Below are 22,078 nucleotides of genomic sequence, written 5' to 3' on the forward strand. Positions count from 1 at the left end.
TTCCATATTGCAATCCAAATTGCATACAACCATATCAGATGATACTCAACCAATCAGCAAAAAGGCACTGCTAACTGCATACTGCAAGTGAACTATTAGTTAGACCTCAGATATACCTCTCAGAGAGATCATAAAGTGCTTAAATAACTTCAAGTGAGAGTACAGATACGGAAGAGAGAAATATATTCAACATTTTATGTTGAATGACAAGATTAAACAGTTGAACCACCATGTTATGCATACTGCCATTTTGTGATATATTTTCAACACGTGTTATGTACATGGACTATCTGCTGCGGAGGCGGCAGTGTTATATATGAAGAAAAGTTGAAGTTAATAAAGAAGTTATTTCAAGCAGTTGGTGTGCTCTTTAAACCTACTGTTTCCATAGAACGGCGCTAGAGGAATTACAGAGTAAGGCCGAATACACGCGGCCGTTGTTCACGGCCGTGAGCAGTCCGTGGAACCGCGGCCTGGATTCCTGCTGAGAGCAGGAGCGCACGGCGTCATGGGTTGCTATGACGCCGTGCGCTCCCTGCTGCCGCCGCAGTACAGTAATACACTGGTATAGATCATACCAGTGTATTACTGTACTGTGCCGGCAGCAGGGAGCGCACAGCGTCATAGCAACCAGTGACGCCGTGCGCTCCTGCTCTCAGTAGGAATCCAGGCCGCGGTTCCACGGACCGTGTGCATTCGGCCTAATAGACAGTCTGGTTAGACTAAAAGTCAGAGATATCCAAATTCATCTAATGCCACAGCACAAAAGGCACTTCATAGTGCTGCGCCTGCCACAGGAGTTTCAGCACACAGCTGACCAAAACTTTTGATATGTGTCTATGACATATCAAAACTTTTACCAAAACTCAGTCATCTTTTAAACATATCAGTAGACGTTGCACAAGTCTCTATGATAGTTGGTTACAATGTATCATTCTGCTTTCCAGGAGGTCTAGAGAGTTGACCAGACTGGAGAGTTCAAGAAACAAAAAAATAATTCACAGCCATACTGCAATTAAAAAGAAATGGGACAAGAGGCAAAAAATGCCAGGAAAAACCTCACTGCTTGTAGGACAGGGTGTCTCCAAAAGATGGACCTGATATGAAATCGCTATATCTCTGCAACCACAAACCATTATTCACAAGATGACGACCTTGCAACACAAGGCTTTTTTTTGCATTCTGCAGCTCAGCAACACTGATTACACAACTTTGGTACAGCATGCATTTTTACAGCGTTTTGGCATTGATGCGCCAATGCCAATGAGCATTCATCATTGGTACAGACAATTTGAGGAAACCCGCTGTTTATGTAAGCGGTAGAGGACAGGGCAATTGTGTAATTGCAACATGTTGCCATCGTAAAATTCTTAAAAATTTGGCTTAGTTACCCATAGCAACCAATCAAATTCCTCCACAGGAGCTCTGGAAAACCGTCTGTTTATGTAAGGGGTAGAGGACAGGGCAATTGTTGTAATTGTAACATGTTGCCATCGTAAAATTCTTAAAAATTTGGCTTAGTTGCCCATAGCAACCAATCAAATTCCTCCAAAGGAGCTCTGGAAAATAAAAGGTGAAATCTGATTGGTTTCTATGGGTAACTAAGTCAGTTTTCCTTTACACCAGTTCCGTTAAATCGTCCCCATTGTGTAACACCAACCTGAAGGGACTATTAGTATCTTTTCCAGGGCTAGATATACCAAAAAGACAGTGATGTGTGCGCCTCCTGCATTGATTGTTGTTAGTGAGGTGGTTCTGGCCGGTGTTGGATTGGTGTGCATAGAGCCGACCAGTAAAGTTAATTCTGTACAGCTACATACAAATATTACCTAACCAACATTTGAAAATTTCCAGCTCCAGACACTACAATGAAAAAGTAGCTGTGTTTTTGCATGCGGCCATGTCTCCAACAAAGTATATGGAGAAAGAGATGGATGGGAACTGATGAACTCGTTTTCAAACTGATTATAAATGGCTTCACGGTTTTGCAGATAAACAGCAGTTTTACCCATAGAACCACATGGCGATTGGCATTCATTTTCTAAACTCTGATGACCAACATTATAACTGCATATCAGTGCAGTGTTCAGACACATTGTGGCTGTGCTGTGGGTGCTACATTTTACCTCGCCCTTCAGAAGGTTCCTTGTGGAATTCAGTCTGAGGGGCAAACTACAAATCCCAGAAGATGAGGCCAAATGAGGAAAGATACTGGGCAACCTGGCTACCCAGTTTATATGGATACATAGGCTGGCCAAGATGTTGTATGCTGATTATTTTTATGTAGTGCAGCAAGTGTACTGGGCCGTGCAACGCACAGGTGGGTGGATGAGGGTATATTTTAGACAGATCTCTAACGCTGGGTTCACACCTGAGCGTTCGCGATGGAGCGCTCTGTATGCGCGATTGTACGGGCGTTTGCAATCGCGCATACAGAGACAAGCGAACGCCCATTGTCGCGCGTTCCCGAAAGTCTATGTACGGGAACGTGCGACAAGACGCCCCAAAGAAGCTCATGTACTTCTTGGGGCGTCGGGCGTTTTACAGCGCGATCGTACGCGCTGTAAAACGCCCAGCTGAGAACCATGCCGATAGGGAAGCATTGGTTTCTCCTTGTTGAGCGTTTTACAGCGCGTAGGAACGCGCTGTAAAACGCTCAGGTGTGAACCCAGCCTTAGTCTTGATACTGCCAAGAAGTTGGAGTTTTAGAGGGCAGGTTGTACTTATTTTATTTTTCAAACATTGCGCGGCCATGGCATGCATGCCGCTGTGAACACTTTTATTATATTCCAGGAAAATGTGAAACAACATTGGGGCGCCAGTAATCTCTATTATGCTAGCTCCACCATGTGGTCTAATTCAGCGCTGCAGGTGGTTAACATTGTACTGCCAAATGCCTGCACACGACCGTATGGCTTTTTCAGTATTTCACGGTCAGCAATAAAAAAGGATCTGCAAAAAATACGGATGACATCTCTGTGCATTCCATTTTTTGCGGAACGGAACATCTAGCCCCTAATAGAACAGTACTATCCTTGCCCATTATGCGGACAATTATAGGACATGTTCTATCTTCGAACGAAAATACGGAAAAACGGAAACAGAAGGCATACAGAGTATCTTCCTTTTTTTTCTTTTTGCAGATCCATTGAAATGAATGGGCCCGTTTACGGAACGCCAAAAAACGGAAGGTAAACAGAAAAAAATATTGTTCGTGTTCAGGAGGCCTAAGGCTACTTTCACACTTGCGTTCGGGGCTCCGCTTGTGAGTTCCGTTTGAAGGCTCTCACAAGTGGCCCTGAACGCTTCCGTCCAGCCCTAATGCATTCTGAGTGGATGCGGATCCGCTCAGAATGCATCAGTCTGGCAGCGTTTGGCCTCTGTTCCGCTCAGCAGGCGGACACCTGAACGCTGCTTGCAGCGTTCGGGTGTCCGTCTGGCCGTGTGGAGGCAAACGGATCCGTCCAGACTTACAATGTAAGTCAATGGGGACGGATCCGTTTGAATATGACACACTATGGCTCAATCTTCAAACGGATCCGTCCCCCATTGACTTTCAATGTAAAGTCTGGACGGATCCGTCTGAGGCTACTTTCACACTTAGAATTTTTTTTACAATATAATGCAGACGGATCCGTTCTGAGCGGATCCACCGTCTGCATTATATGAGCGGATCCGCTCTGAACGCAAGTGTGAAAGTAGCCTAACACTGTTTTTGACAGGCACCTCTAAGACCTCATTCACAATTTCGTTTTGGAATAAGTGGTGATATCTGCAGTTACCGCCATATTTGTGCCAATATTATGCCTGAATTATGTCTGCGCCACGTTGTCTTCTCATTTCCAATATTGCAGGAAATACTGATCAGTTCTTATTAGGATATAAAATACATAGGGAATGGAGTGTTGAAATATGGTCATACAGAAATATGGATGTATTATGCCAGAGAATACCATCGTTACATTCAAGGCCAATTCTATATGCAAAAAAAAATAAACTCAAAGGGGGGGAATTCATCAAAGGCACGTGTTTTACGCTGGTCTCTGATATCCCCTGCACTGCTGGAGAATGCGCTTGGTTTATGACGAGGTCCATGCCTTCAAATAGTAGAAGAAGCCGCACTCGTATTTATGAATCGAAGAGCTTTTAATCAATAATCCAGCAACGTTTTGGCTGTATATCAAATCTTTTCAAGCTTGCATACACATTGCAAGTGACTAGTTCAAATACCCAGTAAGCAAGTGATATGGTAATGGCATAGCCCATAGCTGGCATAGATTTCAATTACCATCAAACTGGCATAAATGATGATAAATCTGCTGGGGCCCCTGCCATGCCACTTTTCAGAAATTGGGTCCGCAAATCCGGAGATGTGGAATGGTGCGGAACGGAAGCACGGAACGGAACCCTACGGGAGCACTACGGAGTGCTTCCGTGGGGTTTCGTCCCGTACTTCCGTTCCGCAAAAAGATAGAACATGTCCTATCTTTTTGCGGAAAGGCCGAATCGCGGACCCATTAAAGTGAACGGGTTCCGCGATCCGATGCAGCTGCCCCACGGACTGTGTTCGTGCATTGCGGCAGCGCACGACCACGCGGCGCACACGTTTGTGTGCAGGAGGCCAAATACTATAAACATGGTTATGTAGGTTTTATATATTCCTCGCATAAGAAAATATATGCAGTAGATTTGAACAGCTATCAAAGGGCTGTCTCACTTCAGCCAATGACATTTATCATGTAGAGAAAGTTATTACAAGTCACTAATGTATTGTGATTGCCCATATTGTTTCCTTTGCTGGCAATATGGACACACAATACATTAGCAAGTGGCTTGTATTAACTTTGTCTACATGATAAATGTCATTTGCTGAAGAGCAACAACCCCTTTGATAGCTGAAGTAATCCAGCTGACATGAAAAACAGGTATGTGCGGCATAAATATACAGTTACTTTAATGCGAATGAAAAAACGTTAATAATAAATCCAGAGAACCTTTTTATGGGCTCATGTACATGACCATTTCCGTTTTTTGCGTTCTGAAAATTGCGGATCCGCAAAACACGGATACCAGCCATGAGTGTTCCGCATTTTACAGAATGGAACATCCTGCCCTTTATAGAACTGTCCTATATCCATTCCGTGGACATACGGATGCGGACAGCACACTGCATCTTTTACAGCACCACTGAAGTGAATGGGTCAGTATCCAACCTGCAAAACATGTGGATCGGATGTGGACCAAGAATACGTTTGTGTGCATGAGTGTTTGTGTGCATTCCCCATTTCTACTGCTTGGAATGTGCAGAAATGAAAGTCCTGTTTATGTGCTTGTTCTTGTGTTAATAACCTGCAGCCTTTCCTTCCTTTCTAGTGTCCGAGTAAGGCAATAAGCAGTCCTTCTCTTGGGAAATTCCTTGCACCACATTCAGGGAAAATAAAGCTTTAGAAATGTTATGCCTTTTTTCCCGGAGACCCGTCTGTATAGCCTGTAAAGGACAAAAGAGCCCATGAGTTGAGATATTTCAGCCACACCAATTGGAAATAGGCGCATAAAATCAAGCACACAGCAATACAGTCTCCATAGATAAACATTAGTATACCGTACAGTGATGTTCATTTGCCATAATTTAAGAGTTTGTGACATTTCTGAGCGGCAAGCTATCACCCGGTCAACTGTAATGTTGTCCAACCCCATTAAATGAATGACGGCCAAACACGCCAATTTTGTGTCCCAACTTTCCCTTGATTGCGGATTTCAGGATATTCTACTTTCATACTAGCGTTTTGGCTTTCCATTTGGGAGATCCATTCAGGGCTCTGACAAGCGGTCCAAAACGGATCAGTTTTGCCCTAATGCATTCTGAATGACTAAGGATCCACTCAGAATGCATCAGTTCGCCTCTGATCAGTCTCCATTCCGCTCTGGAGGCGGACACCAAAACGCTGCCTGCAGCAATTTGTTGTCCGCCTGACGAAGCGGAGCCAAATGGATCCATCCTGGCACACAATGTAAGTCAATGGGGACGGATCCGTTTTCTCTGACACAATCTGGCACAAGAGAAAACGGATCCGTCTACCATTGACTTTCAATGGTGTTCAAGACGGATCAGTCACGGCTATAAAAGACCTAATACAACCGGATCCGTTCATGACGGATGCATGCGGTTGTATTATTGTAACGAAAGTGTTTTTGCAGATCCATGACGGATCTGCAAAAAACGCTAGTGTGAAAATAGCCTTAGGCCTCATGCACACGACCGTTGTGTGCATCCGTGTCCGTTGTTCCGTTTTCCGTGACTTTCAATGGGTCCGTTGAAAACTCGGAAAATGTCATCAGCGTCCGTGATCCGTGTTTCCTTTCTGTCAAAAAAATAGGACCTGTCCTATTTTTTTGACGGACAACGGTTCGCGGACCCATTCAAGTCAATGGGTCCGTGAAAAAACACGGAGGCACACAAGATTGTCATCCGCGTCCGTGATCCGTGTCCGTTTTTTTCCTATCATTTTCAAGGCAAACTTGACTTAGATTTTTCTTTTCACTTTTCTGGTCTGGTGATCCTCCAAAAATCAAGGAAGACACATGGAAGAAAAAACGGACACGGATCACGGAACAACGGAACCCCGTTTTGCGGACCGTGAAAAAATACTGTCGTGTGCATGAGGCCTTAGAGAGATAAGAATGAAGGATCAGGCTGCTGGATTTCAACATACCCAGTCCTTTATAAGCTGCTGCAGAGGTGTCTGGATTTGTTTTTTCCCTGTCTCCCCCTAGATCAGGCATGCTCATCCTGCGGCCCTCCAGCTGTTGCAAAACTACAACTCCCAGCATGACCAAATAGCCTACAGCTATCAGCCTACAGCAGGGCACTGTGGGAGTTGTATTTTTACAACAGCTGGAGGGCCGCAGGTTGAGTATTCCTGCCCTAGTGTATGTGGAGGAGAGATGAATGGAAAGCTACTGTCCAAAATGTTGGACAACACCTATCTAAACTGTGTGGCCAGCCTAAGAGTTATTATTGTGAAGATGAAGTGCTTTGACCCGCTGAGGAGGGGAGAGAAGGATGGGAGTGGTAGTAGTCACAGTTCACAGTGGCATCCTCACCCTGGAGCCATGCAGTGACTGGAGGGCACACCCTGTCCTCCCTGGAGGCACATCCGGTGTAGATGAAATGCATTAATGCAATCTAATTCAATAATGAACATCGATTAAGATGATGGCATATAATCCTGATTTTATCCTTTACCCTGGTTTCACACCTAGGCGTTTTTATGCGCGTTTTTTTTAATAGTGAACGCGCGTTTGGGTGATTGACAGCAGTGTTGTCCAAAGAGTCTATGGCCCAAACGCGCGTCAAACGCGCCAAAAAAAGCTCCTGTACTTGTTTGAGCGTCGGGCGTTTTACAGCGCGATCGTACGCGCTGTAAAACACCCAGGTGAGAACCATTCCCATAGGGAATCATTGGTTTCTCCGTGTTGAGCGTTTTACAGCGCGTAGGAACGCGCTGTAAAACGCTCAGGTCTGAACTTAGGGTCAGGGTGTCAGTTGAAGGATCCATGTTCTCTCTACTTCCTCTCAGTCTAGATTTCTGATGGTTCAGTTCTAGCTTCTCTTCTATTCTGTCTGTATTCTGTGGCACATCCAGAGCAGAAGAACATTCAGCAGATTTGGTCTCAGTATCATGGCTTTGCTCAGTATACCCAGCTGTACGCTTGTAAGGTGGCAAGAAAACACAACGAATTACAGAGTTCACTACATGGCAGAGAAATATAGTCTCAGTCACCGGAGAGCAGGTTTAATCTCTCCTAAATTAGTCTCTTGTTTTCCTCAGTCTACAGGCCACGGAATGTGCAATTGGCCGTCCATCCAGCACCGCACCAGTATGCAGTCAGCTGGTTTACATGACAATTTCTTCAGGCACCCATCCCTTGCGCTAAACTGCTGGCAACATCCAGCAACTAACCATACTCTTGGTGGAAATGGGGTCTTAAGCTTGCCACTCCCTGGTCTCCCCCAGATGGGTCATGCTGTTCAATAAACAGCATGCTCCACTGACAAGCCACCAGTGACCGCCCTCCCCCCCTCCCGGCTACTTTAATGGACTGTGTCACAATACATAGCTGGTTGTCACCTGCAAAGACCAACAGACAGGTGTTGATTCTTCACTGTGTAACACTGGATGGTCCCAGCACTGTACTAAAGGGGTAATCCAGGATGTAAAATTGATGACCAATGTAAAACAATAAGAGGACATCGCTCAATCGAGTGCCACAGAGCCTTCAAACAACTGATCAGCAGCGGTGCTGAGAGTTGGACCCACACCACATTTAGGGCTCATGCACATGAATGTATTTTTTTCCGTTTCAGTTTTTTTTACAGGTGTGTATGCGGAACCATTTACTTCAATATGGCTTGAAAAAAATACAGAAATGACTCCGTATGCATTCTGTGTCCACATGTCCGTTCCACAAAAAAAATACGTCACACGGATGTAATCCTTTTTTTTTTGCGGATCTGTGTTTTGCGGAACACAAAATATATATGGTCGTGTGCATGAGCCCTTAAATTACATTCACATGACCATATGTATTTTGCAGTCCGCAAAACGCAGATCCACAAAAACTACGGATGATGTCCATGTTGAATCCGTTTTTTTGCGGATCCATTGTAATAATGCCTATACTTGTCCGCAAAACGGACAAGAATAGGACACGTTCTATCTTTTTTGCGGAGCTACGGAACAGACATACGGATGCGGACAGCACACTATGTACTTGAAATAAATGGATCTGCATCCTATCCGCAAAAAATGCAGATTGAATGCGGACCAAAAATATGATTGTGTGAATGTAACCTTACTGTGTACAGTAAATCACTGACCATCACTCTCTAGAGATGGAACCAGTAACAAATTACAGACTTTAAATGGTTAGTCCCATCTGGACATTTTTGGCATAGCCACAGGATAGGTCTGATAGGTGAGGGTTCCATCTCTGAAACCTGATCCTATCTCAAGAATGCTGGAGGAGAATTGGGAGGAGGCCACACATGTGCAGTACTCTCCATTCACTTCTATGGGACTGAGTGTGGTTATTTAGCTATTTTGGGAAGCCCTAAAACAAGGAATGGAGACAGCTTGCATGGGTGGCCTCCTCTACATTTCCAGCAGCATGTGCTGGGGACCCATTTTTGAGATATTAGCGGTTCCCAGAAGTGAGTCCCTCAACAGACATTTACGACACATCCTGTGGACATGCCATAAAGGTCCATTTGGGATAACCCCTTTAACTGAAGAATATAATATGCTTTTAGTATAGTCCATGAATGCTACATCCACAGTCCCCTCATCAACATACAGTAGGTCACAAGTGTGCTGCATGAACTCAGTTATAAATCAGAAACTGTCATGTGTTGACCTGGGTTGTCTCATTGTCATAAAACTTTGGCTATAACAAGCTAAGCTAATGACTGGAGAGCTAAAGGAAATGACATTAATGCCTGCTTCACAAAGGACTACGTTACTTTAGTACTACATATCTAAAAAACTACCTTCATACAGGATGATAATTATACCTTACCAGATTGAATGATGGCTCGAAATTCAGTGAATTGTCTGGTTGTACATGGAACACAGGTGCTGCGATTGCCTCTTTGATGTTAAAGCCGAACCATAACTTGTTCACAATGGCCTTAAAAGAAGCGATACATCACATGTAAAAAGAGTGAAACCATTGCTTAGCATATTTAGACCCCACAAACAATTAAAGAGATTGTCTGACCCCCACCGCAGTTTTAGTTTTGACCCCCTACAGTGCCCAAGCCTGAAAAACAAAGCTACCCACCAATTCACCGGCACTCTGTTTCAGTGCCAAGGACCCCATCCTTCCTGCTTTCAGTCCCCTGTGGACCAGAAATGTGACGTACTGTCCGTTGTCATGTTCACCACCACAGACATTTGCTAGTCTTAGTAGTGATATGTCCCCAAGCACCATGTGACCACTGAGACCAGTGAATGGCTGCAGTGGTGTACATGAGAACGGACAAGAGACTAGAAGCAGTGCGGCGGAGCTCTTGGCATTAGAGTGGAGCACCAGTGAACAGGTGAGTGGTTTTATTACTTTAGCCTGAGCGCTGTGGGGGTCAAACAACCACTTTGACAAATATATTACATAACAAGCAGAGGTATGTTAGCACTCATCCTAAATCGTAATGAATAAATTAGGATTTATAAAATATTTGCTCCCCCCCCCTCCCAAAGGCATTTTAGCTTTTTCATCCTGAGGTGGGATGCGAAATGAAAGGTGAGAAGAAAGGACAGACTCCAGGATATTATATATGTTAGGAATTACATGAAAGAAGAATTGAAGAGTTGTGGACTTCCTAGGGGGTTATAGTCCTTTGGTCTGTAAGGGGACATCCACATATGGGTGGCAGCGGTAGGATGTTCCATTATGGGTGCTTTTGAATGGCGTGGAGAAAAGGCAGAGGGGGACACATATTGTACATTCTTATGCAGAAACACAAAACCGTCAACAATTATATTGCATGCTGACACTTCACAAGAGAGAGCTATACTTCCAGTAGCACATATTTACATCCTCTCAAACATAGAGGGTACACAATTTATGGCAGTTACAGTCACTTAAAGGAACAGTCCTTTAAGTTTATACCGTTCATATGTACAGTCCTTATTCTCGTCTCAAAGGGAACCCTCAGCCACAGGGGCATTGTTAATGCCTCTAGCCACCAGGTGTCCAGCTCAGGATCTCTACTTGCAGCCTTTACACTGCATCTCTCGGACCTTGGTGGGGAGTCACTATGCCACTCGGATTCCTGATAGGGGTGGTATTTTTAAAGCAACTCCCTTAGAAATTAATGGAGCAGCAGCTTTCTTTTCCTACCAGCCATTGCGTCCATTTCAAGGAGTACGGGGCCCTTGTTCTCGAGATCGGTGAAGGTCCCAGCTGTAGCACCTCCACTGATGTAATAGTTATCTCATATCCTGGATAGGGGAAAACTTTTCTATAACCGGAATATCCCTTTAATGTAAATGTGCTTTTCCATCATTTTACAGGATTTTTATGGCAGGCTTATATGAGAAGAGGACACCGGGAATTAAAAGACACTAGCATTTTCAGAAATAGTATCAGCAGGAAGATGTGCCAAATACCACCCAGAGAATGCAGGTAGAAGGGAGAGTTCATAAAATTAAGGGATTATGTGCATTTGTATGTGAGTGTTTGTATAAGAATCTGGTTCAGCAGGAACCACAGTGTCAGGACAAGTGACCAAGCACCTAATTCAGATCATCCAGGCCTAAACCATCATTCGAGACTATTTTTTCTTTGAACAGAAGAATAAGAGTGAGCACCCCACTTTAGCTGCATAGATATTTGTGTTGGTATTTGTGTGTTATTTGGCCCTGGTGGGGGTTTGCACATTGCATGAATCTGCTATATCCATAAAATGTGTTCCTGCAATCTGGACACAGCCAATGAGTTCTTCTCCTTGCTGAAGTTTGTTCATATTTTATTTAGCAGTTATATAAGCAAGAAAAATTGGCCCAAAACGATTACTATTAAATAGAGCAAAGCTCATATGACCCAATACCATGTTTTGCGAATTACGCACATACCTATGGTAGAACTACATTAATATTCCCAAGAAAAACTATCAGACCGTATAAAATTAATAATACACTTTACTAACAAGTATCAATTCATAAAAGTTAATATAAAACTAGTGCAGGGAAAAGAGGCAACATCAACCGAAAGGGGGCACAGAAAGAGCAATTCATGACAAATGTAATCAATAATTTAAAGTGCAAGTGCAAACAGCAAAATTCAAATATAAAATGATAATTTACCCATACTGTGCCTTCTCTGGGATGGCGCCAACCCCGACGCTCGTTTCGTAGTTGATCGTTTTAGTAAATTGGTGCCTTTATAGCATTGCCTGGCCTACTTAATGCTAAAACACTTTTGCACAAGTGTTTGTTGACAACATTGTGAAACTTAATTGGCATTCCCTCTGATGTGGTCTCGGATCGTGAGACTCAGTTTGTGTCCAGATTCTGGAAGGCATTCTGTACTCGGCTGGGGGTACAACTGTCTTTTTCTTCTGCTTTTCATCCTCAGACGAATGGACAGACTGAGCGCACTAATCAAAGTCTGTAGACTTACTTAAGATGTTTTGTCTCTGAGAACCAGGAGGAATGGTCCTCGTTTTTGTTTATCGCAAACTCTGCCAAAGACAATCGTAGACAGGAGTCCACTGGTAAGTCTCCATTTTTTGGGGCATATGGGTTTCACCCGCAATTTGGCACATTCTCTGGTTCGGATACTTCCAGTATGCCTGAGGAGGAACATTTTTCATCATCATTGTCTCCTATATGGTGGAAAATTCTAAATAACTTGATGAATATTGGCAACAAGTATAAATGTGTGGCTGACAGGAAACGTATGAATGATCCAGACCCAAGTGTGGGTGATTTTGTGTGGCTGTCCACAAGAAATATTAAGTTGAAGGTTCCTTCTTAGAAGTTGGGTCCAAGGTTTATTGGTCCATATAATATCATTGCCATTATTAATTCTGTAGCTTTTCGTCTTGAACTTCCTCAGACTCTGAAAATTCATAATGTGCTTCACAAATCTTTGTTGAAGAGATATGTTGAACCTTTGGAGTCGCCCCCCTTGCCACCTGCTCCTGATATGGTGGATGACAGTTTGGAATTCCAGATGGCCAAGATTATTGACTCTCGAGTTCGCCGTAGATCTCTTCAGTATCTAGTTCACTGGAAGGATTATGGACCAGAGGAGAGGATGTGGGTACCGGCATCTGATGTGAATGCCAGTCGTTTGGTGAAAGCCTTTGACAGGTCTCATCCAGATAAGGTTAGAAGGGGGGTACTGTCACGGACGTTCCCATGACAGGTGGCAGGAGATCGGTGAGAGTGGAAACACGTGGTTTGATCTGACATGTTTTCCGTTTGGATCAAATGACGTCTGTGTGGTTTCTGGTGCTTGCCACACCTTCTCTCCCCAGGTGAGGCTATTATGGTCATTTAACCTTCTCTATTTATTGTTGTTTCTCCCACTATGCTATGCGGTTTAGAGCTTCTGTTTGAGTTATGGATAGCTGGTGTGTGGATCTCAGCTGAGTTCCTGGTGCTGCCATAGCCACTTGAAGTTAAGTATTTTCTTTCCCTTTTGTATTTTGTTTGGGTTATTTTGTGTGTTGCATTTCCCTGTCATTTGTATAAAGGCCTAAGGGAGACTCCTGTTCGTCCTTCCTTTTGGAGGAACAGGTTGTCTGAGTCCTGACATTAGTACCAGGGTTCTATAGGGTGAGTTAGGACACTAGGTATTACGGTGTATGAACTCACCTACCTCTGGGGTCTGTTCATACTGGTAGTTAGGACATTGATTAGGGTTTTACTAGGAGGTGTTTATCTCCTTTCCCTGGTTTCCAGGTCTTATTCCCTCACCCCTTTCCCTCCTATGTTCAATGTGTTGTTTCCTTCCCACACCCAAACGTGACAGATTCACCTTCCAGCAGGACAACAACCCTAAACATACAGCCAAAGCTACAATGGAATGGTTTAAATCAAAGCATATTCATGTGTTAGAATGGTCCAGTCAAAGTTCAGACCTAAATACCATTCAGAATCTGTGGCAAGACTTGAAAATTGCTGTTCACAGATGTTCTTCATCTAATCTGACTGAACTTGAGCTATTTTGCAAATAGGAGCAAAAATGTCAGCCTCTAGATAGGTAGAGACATACCCCAAAAGACTTTCAGCAGTAATTGCAGTGAAAGGTGGTCCTACAAAGTATTGACTCAGGGGGGCTGAATACAAATGCAGTCACACTTTCCAGATTTTTATTTATTACAAATTTTGTAAACCATGTATCATTTTCATATACTTGCTACTTTGTGTTGGTCTGTCACATAAAATCTGAATACAATACATTTAAGGCCGAATGCACACGGCCATGTTTCACGGCCGTGAGCAATCCATGGAACCACGGGCTGGATTCCTGCTGAGAGCAGGAGCGCACGGCGTCATTGGTTGCTATGACGCCGTGCGCTTCCTGCAGCCGTCGCAGTACAGTAGTACACTGGTATGATCTATACCAGTGTATTAATGTACTGTGGCGGCAGCAGGGAGCGCACGGCATCATAGCAACCAATGACACCGTGCGCTCCTGCTCTCAGCAGGAATTCAGGCCGCGGTTCCACGGACCCCTCACGGCCGTGTGCATTCGGCCTAAGGCTAGTTTCACACTGCATGCAGTACTTTTAGTCTGGCTGCCTCTCGGCGTGCTCTGCCGTGCTGCCGCCGGAACTCCGCCCCCGCCCCCATTATAGTCAATGGGGACGGAGCTTCAGTCCTGGGGCTCACGTGAACTAGCGGCTGGACAGATCTGACAGGCTGTTCACCCACCCGAACAGCCTGCCGGAGTCCCCTGCCACTAGTGTGAAAGTACCCTTAAGGCTTTGTATGAAGGCGCAAGGGGCCCTCATTGACGGAAGGTACGTGTCACCAAGGTTCCTGGCCTCGGTGAGATAAGAACCGGTAATTTTGTGTGTCAGCGGCAGCTAGTGCTCGCTGACACTGTTTTATTTAGTGTGGCTGTAAAGCCAATCCGGGCCGGTTCTTATTGGGAGCAGTAAAAGAGCAGGGTGGGTGGCTGTTCCCCACGTCCAGGCCAGGTTTTGGGCTGGGGTTTAAAAAAGCCAGCCAGCAGCGCAGCTGGGTGTGGAATGAACCTCCAGTTGATAGTGGAGCTCTGTGTTTTGGGAGCTGAGGAGCCGCATGAGAGCTGCCAGGCGCCCTAAAGCCTGCTGTAGACTGCCAGGTGATGTGTCTTTAAGTTTTGTGGACTTTTGCTGTGTGAATTAACACCAGGATTCTTGCGGTGTAAATTAACACCAGGACCCTGCCAAGTATTGTGTTTCTTTTCTGCCTTTTTGTGTGAATAAACACTGACTTTTTTGCTTTTCAACTGTGGTTTTGCCTCTCTATTGTGTCCGCTTACCCTGCCTACCAGAGCAAATCCCGACAGCTTGTTCACACGACCGGGGTTTTGGTCCGCGTCCGCCTTCATTTCAATGGGGCTGCAAAAGATGTGGACAGCACTCTGTTTTGCGGACAAGGATAGGCATTTCTATAATGGGCCTCCTGTTCTGTTAAAAAAAATTGCGGAAGGCACACAGGCGGCATCTGTGTTTTGCGGATCTGCAGTTTGCGGACCGCAAAACATGGCACGGTTGTTTGAACAAGCCCTAAGGGTGCATTTACATGACTATATGTATTTTGTGGTCTGCAAAAAAGCAGATCCGCAAAAATAAATACGGCATTCGTGTAATGTCTATGTTGCAAATGTTTTTCTTGTGGATCCATTGTAACAATGTCTATTCTTGTCTGCAAAACAGACAAGAATAGGACATGTTCTATCTTTTTTGTGGGGCTATGGTACGGACATATGGATGCGGATAGCACTGTCTTCATTTTTTGCAGACCCATTGAAAGGAATAGGTCCTCAGCCTATCCGCAAAAAAACGCAGATCGGACGTGGACCAAAAAATACGGTCATGTGAATGGGGCCCAAGGGCTCACGTGCACAAACTTACTTTTTCCTGTGTCTGTTCCGTGGTTTTGTTTTTTTCTTTTGCCCTGTATGCGGAACTATACACTTCAAAGAGGCCGCAAAAAAAAACTGAAATTACTCCATGTGCATTCCGCGTTCATATGTCCACAAAAAAAATAGAACATGTCCTATTATTGTCCGCATTATGGACAAGGATAGGAATGTTCTATTAGGGGCTGGATGTTACATTCCGCAAAATGTTGTATGAACACGGCCAGTACCCGTGTTTTGCGAATCTGCAATTTGCAGACCGCTAGACACTCAACGGTTGTGTGCATAAACCCTAAAGCTAATCAAAGCTGGAATTGGAAGAAGACAGGTTAAGAATAGCAAATTAGCCAAGTGTGATGAGATTACAGTTAACTAATTATGAATTTGTCAAGGCTACTCAATAACGTCCCAGACTTTTTTTTTAGCTGGACCATATATCTCTGAGTATATAGAATCTCGTCAATGACCTCCATTTTGCCAATCCTATGCAGTAATCTAATTGAAATTTCCTTTTGTCTATAAGTGTATCTTTACTTACTCACCTGAACAGTGGCACTTATTATCCTAAAGCCACCAGAACCACCTATTACCAGTTGAGACGTTTTGTCTTTGGACAGAAGAATGGTTGGAGTCATGGAAGATGGTGGCTGCATCCCTACAGTGCCAAAAAAAGAATAATAATCCTGGTGAATCTCTAAGAAAAAAAAAAAATCTGCACAATATAATAATAATAATAATAATAAAAAAAAAAAAATGTATTTTCAGAAGCATCTGGCTGGCTGGAGAATGGTACTGTGCTATGGCTATCATGCTACTTTACCCCTTCTCTGCGTCAGCACAGTGCCAGTTGAGCTTTCAGGTCAATGACTGATCCATGTGTGACAATCTGGTTTCTAGAGACACACAATCTACGAGGTGGTTAAATAGTAGATCACAGCATACCAGTGAACCTCAATGAGAGGACCAGCAAATGTTCATGTTAGGCCTTGAAGTTATGACTACCCACTAAACGCTATATTGTAAACAGAACCTCACTGTCCAGCACCCCAGGATCAGGCAAAGCCACACACATGGGTTTTTATTTTATAATTTTTGCTCAATGAAACCACGTTTTATGTGTTGCAACATTCTGAGGAGTAACTTTATTATTTTTTTTCTCCATTGACACAGCTGTTTAAAGAGGACCTTTCACTAGAATAAAACATCTAAAATAACTATACAGACATGGAGAGCGGCGCCCAGGGAGCCCCTTGCACTTACCGGCGTCTCCTTCTCCCAGGCTGGAGTGCTGGCCAATCGCAGCGCTCAGCTCATAGCCTGAGAGGCTTTTTTCTCTCTCAGGCTATGAGCTGAGCACTGCGATTGGCCAGCGCTACAGCATGGGAGAATGAGACGCCGGCAGGTTCCCCTGGGTGGAGCCTAACTATGAAGATACCGGAGGCTATACCGGGAGAACGGAGCAGCGCCCAGGTATAACAGTAAGTTCAGGGGTATCCCTGGGCGCCGCTCTCCATGTCTGTATAGTTAGTTTAGATGTTTTATTCTAGTGATTTTATTACAGTGAGTTGCTTTTGTTATTGGCACAAAATTGAAATACATAAAATTCACTAACTAATTTGTGTCTTTTTTTTGTGTGGGGGGGGGGGAGTTCTTCAGTGAAATAATAAGTTAGGCCTCATGCACACAACTGTTGTTGTGTTCTGTTCCGCAGAATGGGGTTCTGTTGTTCCGTGATCCGTTTCGTTTTTTTTGTTTCCGTGTGTCTTTTTATTTTTGGAGGATGATCTCCAGACATGAAGGAAAGTAAAAAAAAAATATAAGTCAAGTTTGCCATGCAAATGATTGGAAAAAAACGGACACCGATGCGTGGACGCGGATGACAATCTTGTGTGCCTCCGCTTTTTTTCACGGTCCCATTGACTTGAATGGGTCCGCGAACCGTGAAAAAAATAGGACAGGTTATATTTTTTTGACGGACTGAAAGCACGGACGCGGATGACAAACGGTGCATTAGCCGAGGTTTTAATGGACCCATTGAAAGTCAATGGGTCCGCAGAAAATCACGAAAAACTGAACAACGGACACGGAATGAAACAACGGTCGTGTGTATGAGGCCTTAATCTGCCATGCTGCTATATTTTATTGTTAATATAAAGTTTTGAAATACTTAGTATTATATTATTATAGCGCCTTTTTTCTGCAATATGGTAATCCATCGGCATATCACAACTGCATTGCAGCCGCGCTGTTGGGCTGATAGAGGGAGCTTTCTACCTCTGTCAAACCTCTTAAGTGCCATAGTTGCTATTGACAGGAGTTAAACCGCTTTCTCCAATGTTGGGTGTTCGTTCAGTAGTCTGGATGTACATCTACTTTTCCCATTTTGATCAACACCAAACTCATGTATAGAAAAGATAGGGTACAAAATAATGAGACCTCACCTTCCTTCAAGGAAACCATTGGAATACTGCAGAAATCAGCCAGCTGATTGTTAAAGATTATCCCCGTGCTTGGTGAATAAATCATGGAGCCAAATCTAGTATTCATAACAGGAAAAAGGGTTATTTAGAATTGATTCTAGATCAATAGAGCGGTCACATTTTGTACAATTAGAGCGGTCACATGCCTATAGAGCTATAGGACTGTGAGAAGGTTGAGGTTAGCTGGGAGTTACCACGTGTGCACAATACAGAATGGGTGTAGGTGTGCTGGCAAGATGCCACATGAATAAACTGTAAAAAATATAGTACACTTAAATAATCCAAACAGAGTGAGCCTTGCCCATACACGATTCACTTTGTGTGTTCAGGTGGGAGACTAGACAAGTGAAATTAGTAGAAGGTAGTGCTGGAAGTGACCTTAAACTGTCACTAACCTTTCAAAAACTTAGATTGGTGGGGGTCTGAGTGCTGAGACCACCACGATCACTAGAACGAGGGGAGAGAAGCATGTACGTAAATGGAATCAAGATGGGCCCATAGACTTCTATAGAGCCCATCTCGTGCAGTGGGGAGAAAGAGCGCAATATACGCATGCTTCTCTCCCCTAATTCTAAGGAACAGTGTGGGTCTCAGTGCTTAGATCCCTGCTGATCTAAACCGTTCATACTGTATGTCTCTAGTTTTTACTATCTGCAGCATGTTAAAGGGTTTCTACCACCAGAAATACAGTTATGTAGCTGACTGACATTAGCGATGCGCTAATGTCAGCACTACATAACAGTATGTTGTTTTTTTTTACCTTTCTCCCTGCAGCACTTTTATAATATGCTAATGAGCCTCTAGGTGCTATGTGGGCGTAAAATCAGCACCTAGAGGCGCCGTTTACTCACCCTTTATCCCGCCCAGGTCCTCCGTTCTGCCCGCCCCGCTCCTCTTCATTGATGTCACTGTTCCCTGCATCGCAGACGAAATCCCGCGCCTGCGCCATTCACTATTGTATTCGGCGCAGGCGCAGTAAGTGAATGAAGCGCTCCTGGTGCCGGATTCCTCACTGCGCCTGCGCCGACTACATCACAGTGAGGAAGCCGGCATCAGGAGAGCGGCATCGCCAATGTCAGTCAGCTACATAACAGTATTTCTGGTGGTAGAAACCCTTTAATTTGTTCATTCAGTGGATTTCACCCATTGCAATGTATGGGGAGAATTCATGGAAAATCTGCATCTGCAAGATCTTCAAAATATCCACAGGAGAATTTCCGGAACTCGGTAAAATCCACAGCGGAATTTCAATTACTATTCTGTTACAGAAAGTAACACCAAAAAGCCCCACCCATCAGATGCCAGCCTCTTACATGTGATTGATGGAGCTAGTGGCAGACACCGAACTTCCATCTTTGCTGATGACGGACAGGTGACTTGTGCCAAAGGTCTCTGAATTTATGGGTGCCGACAAATTATAAAACTGTAAGTCATGATTGCCAAATTCATCAATTTTGTTTCTGATTTCCTTTGCATAAGTCTTAGAGAAAAAGGTGTCTGTAAACTGTACAAGAAAATAAAAAGCGACAATAGGAAGGGGAGTGAGACAATATAATGGAAAGCAAATACTTCTAATGCATCCCACTGCACTTCATCCAGGAATCACTGTAACATGTCTGCTATAAAAACTACATCCTCAAGCTGACACTGAACAAGCAGGGGATACTGTGACGATTGAGCTCATCAGCCTGCAGCATTGTGAATGCAGCAGTGGATGACAAAGAGCAAGAAGACACAACCTAAGCCTCAGGACCAGATAAGTTACTAATTTATTACACTTAGGAATTGTATACTGTGAATAAAGATACCATATCAATAATACATTCAGGGGTGTAGCTATAGGAGGTACAGAGGTAGTAGTCGCTACCGGGCCCATCGGGGGAGGGGTTGCTGTTTCAATTTTTGCCTCAGGCAGCATGGGCCCAAGCTGAACCTTTGCACCAGGGCCCATGAGCCTTTAGCTATGCCCCTGGTTACATTTCTACAATGATGATTCTTCAGACTGTAATAGATATCACTAGAGAACTGTATGGTGGAGGGGCTGAGGAATTATCATTTCTGTGAGCACTAAAGGGAGGAATATAACTACAGGGGGCACTGTAGGGGAATTTTAAACCCAGGGGACATTATATAAGTTCTTATTACTACTGGGGGGCTCTAAAGGAGGGACTTATAGATCCACCTTAGTTCCACTAAGAGCACTGTGGGGAGCCTTTTTACTACTGAGGGGTCTGTAGAGAGCTTTATTACCACTGGGGGAACAATAGGGGGCCTTATTTCTACTGGGGGTTCTGTGAGGACATTATTAATACTGGAGGGCTCTCCTACTAATGGAGGCACTATTGTGGAGCATTATCACTGTTGGGCAATTGAGGGCATTCTAGAAGGCAATTACTATTGGTGGGACTTTGAGGAGCACTATTACTATTGTATGTATTGTGTATCTGTATGGCACCAATTTTTCTTCAGGAAAGTATTTGGAGGTCCTGGGGAGCACAGCAAGCAGCAGGATCAAACTTTTTGGGACTTGAGGTTGGGGAATGATGATGAAAAGTGAGGAAGCTAAGATGTCTACGAGTCAAACTCTGGAAAGACGAGGCGCAGAGAAGTTGTCAGGACTAGAGTTGAGCGAACACCTGGATGTTCGGGTTCGAGAAGTTCGGCCGAACTTCCCGGAAATGTTCGGGTTCGGGATCCGAACCCGACCCGAACTTCGTCCCGAACCCCATTGAAGTCAATGGGGACCCAAACTTTTCGGCACTAAAAAGGCTGTAAAACAGCCCAGGAAAGGGCTAGAGGGCTGCAAAAGGCAGCAAAATGTAGTTAAATCCCCTGGTGGATAGGGAAATGAATAAAAATAAAATTAAAATTAACCAATATCAATTGGAGAGAGGTCCCATAGCAGAGAATCTGGCTTCATGTCAGCAGAGAATCTGGCTTCATGTCATAGCAGAGAATCAGGCTTCACGTCACCCAACACTGGAACAGTCCATTGTCAGATATTTAGGCCCCGGCACCCAGACAGAGGAGAGGTTCATTCAACTTTGGGTTGCCCCGCAATATAATGGTAAAATGAAAATAAAAATAGGATTGAATGAGGAAGTGCCCTGGAGTACAATAATATTTGGTTAAGGAGAGGTAGTTAATGTCTAATCTGCACAAGGGATGGACAGGTCCTGTGGGATCCATGCCTGGTTCATTTTTATGAACGTCAGCTTGTCCACATTGGTTGTAGACAGGCGGCTGCGTTTGTCTCTAATGACGCCCCCTGCCGTGCTGAATACACGTTCAGACAAAACGCTGGCCGCCAGGCAGGCCAGCACCTCCAAGGCATAAAAGGCTAGCTCTGGCCACGTGGACAATTTGGAGACCCAGAAGTTGAATGGGGCTGAACCATCAGTCAGTACGTGGAGGGGTGTGCACACGTACTGTTCCACCATGTTAGTGAAATGTTGCCTCCTGCTAACATGTTCCGTATCAGGTGGTGGTGCAGTTAGCTGTGGCGTGTTGACAAAACTTTTCCACATCTCTGCCATGCTAACCCGGCCCTCAGAGGAGCTGGCCGTGACACAGCTGCGTTGGAGACCTCTTGCTCCTCCTCTGCCTTCGCCTTGGGCTTCCACTTGTTCCCTTGTGACATTTGGGAATGCTCTCAGTAGCGCGTCTACCAATGTGCGCTTGTACTCGCGCATCTTCCTATCACGCTCCAGTGCAGGAAGTAAGGTGGGCACATTGTCTTTGTACCGGGGATCCAGCAGGGTGGCAACCCAGTAGTCCACACGTTAAAATGTGGGCAACTCTGCTGTCGTTGCGCAGGCACTGCAGCATGTAGTCGCTCATGTGTGCCAGGCTGCCCAGAGGTAAGGACAAGCTGTCCTCTGTGGGAGGCGTATCGTCATCGTCCTGCGTTTCCCACCAGCCACGCACCAGTAATGGGCCCGAGCTGCGTTGGT

General features: G+C 44.6%; 1 protein-coding gene across 1 annotated transcript in view; it reads right to left on the reverse strand.

Annotated features, from left to right (window-relative positions):
- Window positions 1–4,874: 4,874 nt before the first annotated feature.
- GGT5 (gamma-glutamyltransferase 5) overlaps window positions 4,875–22,078 on the reverse strand; it is a 110,281-nt gene continuing 93,077 nt past the window's right edge. The window contains exons 8-12 of the mRNA XM_044289586.1: window positions 19,439–19,629; window positions 18,087–18,181; window positions 16,188–16,300; window positions 9,580–9,690; window positions 4,875–5,488 (exon numbers count right to left, since the gene is read on the reverse strand). Of these exons, the coding sequence (XP_044145521.1) occupies window positions 5,342–5,488; window positions 9,580–9,690; window positions 16,188–16,300; window positions 18,087–18,181; window positions 19,439–19,629 (657 nt within the window). The 3' untranslated portion in view covers window positions 4,875–5,341. The remainder of the gene's footprint in view (window positions 5,489–9,579; window positions 9,691–16,187; window positions 16,301–18,086; window positions 18,182–19,438; window positions 19,630–22,078) is intronic.

Source organism: Bufo gargarizans, chromosome 1, assembly GCF_014858855.1.
Source record: "Bufo gargarizans isolate SCDJY-AF-19 chromosome 1, ASM1485885v1, whole genome shotgun sequence".
NCBI lineage: Eukaryota > Metazoa > Chordata > Amphibia > Anura > Bufonidae > Bufo > Bufo gargarizans.